The sequence below is a fragment of the Mus pahari genome, unplaced genomic scaffold, assembly GCF_900095145.1.
Source record: "Mus pahari unplaced genomic scaffold, PAHARI_EIJ_v1.1 scaffold_7780_1, whole genome shotgun sequence".
In the NCBI taxonomy this organism is placed as follows: Eukaryota; Metazoa; Chordata; class Mammalia; order Rodentia; family Muridae; genus Mus; species Mus pahari.
In genome coordinates, this window is record NW_018392324.1 from 37,683 (window position 1) to 40,476 (window position 2,794).

Sequence of the window (2,794 nt, forward strand, 5' to 3'; positions counted from 1 at the left end):
CTGGCTTCATCAGGTCCATCTGTTACTCACAGTGTGTGACAGAATGCCAAGGGTCAAAGGCTTTCTTGAAGAAGCCTGTGGTTGTCATTGGAAATACGCCTTGTCTGTCTCCATGAGGAGCAGCAGGGTTTTATTCCTACTTCCTGGGCCAGGATATCAGGGAGGAGCAGGCTGCTGAGTCCTCAGCAAAGGGTATGGTGTCCTCCCTTCTACCCCAGGGACAGAGCATCGCCTTGCAAGTCCTGGAATGGATGAAGGTGGGGTTTGAGGTGGAAGACAGGAGGTGCTAGAAGGATGTGTATGTTGGGGCAGGGTATCACAGGACAACGGTCCTCACAACAGGGTGCAAAAGAGGGCCAGACCCATTGGCATCAGGAGCCTCCCTGGTAAGGACCAGAACCCCTCCCAACTCCCAGGTGCTCTGTTGCAGCGATACAATGAACAGCATCTTCTGGTGATCCTGGCATGAGTATTGCCCAATGACAACTCAATTACATTATTGGAGTTGGGACAAGTGGTGGCACAGCGCTTGCTGATCTGAGCTCTTCTCTTTGTACCTGCAGAAGAAAAGAGACTGCATGTGGTCCTAGAACCCTGATGCTGGGGGGGGTGAAATGGTGCAAGCATCCAGTGTGCAAGGCTGGATATGGCCCTGATGGGGCAACTTCTGCTGTCCTTTCAGAGGCAAGACCAATAGAAGGTCAGGAGCTCTGCTATTCAGTGTTACCACCATCCTGGAATATGGCAAAGAGCTGAGAGTTCTCCCAACCAGCCCCTCTATCCCAGGATGTTCAAGAGCAAAACTAGAAAAGACCTGGTTGACAAAAAGTCCATTGCTTGGTGGCACAGAACTTGGGATGGCTAAGGATGTTCTAACAGAGCCTGTGGCCTCCTTGGAAGCCCAGAACAGTCCTCCCCTCATGAGTGCATCAGATCTTCCCAGAACACTTAGCACCCAAAGGAGTCCCGAGAGCCCACTCCCTGCACAGAGCTACCAGGTGTTACCTTCCAGCTGCAGATAAACTGAACACAAAGCTGGGGGTGGGTGGGGCAAAGGTGAAAGGCTGGCAGAAAACCTGAGAAAGTTGGACAAAGTTCCTTAGCTTCCAATTCTTCAACTACCACAATTCCCTTTACTGTGATAAGAAATAGAGACCCTAGGGGCAGGACTGCCCCTGATGAGGACAGGGGCCTCACCATGGGAAACCTACTACTCTCTTTGGGAAATTTCTACTTGGGAAATGGCTTCAACCTGTCATAACTACACAGGAGGAAACACTTCAGTAAGAAGCAACCAGAGGGTGGATTCAGTGCCATGGGTACTACTGCAAAGGACAGTCTGTCAGGCCTCCCTGCCTGAAGCTCACACTGAACCACTCCTTCTGGGGTTTGCCCTAGACCAGCAAGGCATTGTTCTCAGGAATAGGCTTCAGGACACAGGAGATGCCTCAAGTTTAAGAATCAATCTCCAACAAGGTTCAGGACATTTAACTCAGCAAGGAGGTAGCTCTGAGGTGTGTGTAGTGTCCCAGGAAACTAGAGACAGGCGCAAGCAACTACTACCATAATGGGTGTGCTCACAACAGGTCTGGACATTTTCATATTTTCTCCTTTCTGTGGAGATGGGACAAGTAGTATTGGCTTTTTTTTTCCATTCTCCTAAGGCTGACCTTAACTAAGGTCTCACTGCCTTTGTAACCCCACGTGATGCCCCACGTGAGTGGGTGGCCTTGTAAAACGTGTCCCTGACTGGCTGCCTCACTTGGGAATTCAATGTCACATCAGAGCTTTTGTCCTGGGGAGAGTTTCAGAAGCAGTGACATAGGAATAGATATGGCAATTGGGAGAGAAAAAGGAGAGGTCAAAATTCTGACCACACATTCCTGTACTGTCCAGTACCTAGAAGACTTGTTGAACATGCAGGTGTGAAACCAGGACCCAGCCTTGCCAGTGGTTCTGGAGACATCCAGGCTAGAGAGCAGACTCACTCGTGTAAAGGAGAACCTCGTTGCTCACACAGACTTTTTCATTGGGCTGGCACTCTATGGGCCGACACTGGCTGGCCTGATGAACCTTGAAGCACTGGAAGCAGCTCAGGTTTTGGGCTATGAATAAGAACACACAGAGGTGGGTCTGCAAAACAGGCCAGAACCCCCACCCTACCCCTGCCCCATTCCCCTCCACTCCTGCCCAGTCCTTACCTGGTACCTTGTTGACCATCATACCTCCGGCGAGCCCCCCAGACACCAGCGATGCCCAAAGCACCAGAAGAAGCCCGGTCATCCTTAGTCCTGCCTGGATCCTGCACAGCCTGGTACCTTGCCCTGCCACAGCCCAGTGCACCCAGACTATGGTACCGGAGGAGGAGGTGGAGCACTGGCTGGAGTCTTAGGTCCCTCCCCAAAGGTTTCCAGATGAAGGATCAGAGAAGGGTGTGTGTGTGTGTGTGTGTGTGTGTGTGTGTGTGTGTGTGTATGAGAGAGACAGAGGGAGGGGTGTTGGTGTGTTAGTTTCTCCTCTGGAGATATCAGGACACCTTGTGTGTCATCTACTTTGGGACCAGCCACCTTTGCATGCCTTATAGACCTTACCTAGATCCATTTTACCTCAGGAAATGCTGCCTTAATCTAGAGGTGCAACACAGTTCAATCTATGACTCAACCCAGGTCTGTCTTTCAAGACTGTCCCCTTGAAGACAATCCCCCTAGTGGGACAAAGGGCCACTTCTCTTTCCAACTCTGTCTGCTCATTCTTGATTCCCTGTCCCTTTCTTCTCTTTTTACCATTTAATAAA

The 2,794-nt window shown here is 50.8% G+C and overlaps 1 protein-coding gene across 1 annotated transcript; it reads right to left on the minus strand.

The window, feature by feature from the left end:
- Nucleotides 1–333: 333 nt before the first annotated feature.
- Nucleotides 334–2,283, minus strand: LOC110314944 (lymphocyte antigen 6L-like). Its single transcript, XM_021189127.1, has 3 exons — nt 2,202–2,283; nt 1,989–2,105; nt 334–557 (listed from the first exon to the last, which is right to left on the minus strand). The coding sequence occupies exons 1-3, from the start codon at nt 2,281–2,283 to the stop codon at nt 334–336; spliced, it is 423 nt and encodes a 140-aa protein (XP_021044786.1).
- Nucleotides 2,284–2,794: the final 511 nt, after the last annotated feature.

What these genes read in the sequence shown, in the direction of transcription:
- LOC110314944 (XM_021189127.1), bottom strand. Translation starts at nt 2,283, where the DNA reads ATGACCGGGCTTCTTCTGGTGCTTTGGGCATCGCTGGTGTCTGGGGGG. An exon ending in GATGGTCAACAAGGTACCAG is followed by an intron (nt 2,106 to 2,201) that starts GTAAGGACTGGG and finishes TCTTATTCATAG; the next exon opens with CCCAAAACCTGAGCTGCTTC. An exon ending in CGAGGTTCTCCTTTACACGA is followed by an intron (nt 558 to 1,988) that starts GTGAGTCTGCTC and finishes TTTCTTCTGCAG; the next exon opens with GTACAAAGAGAAGAGCTCAG.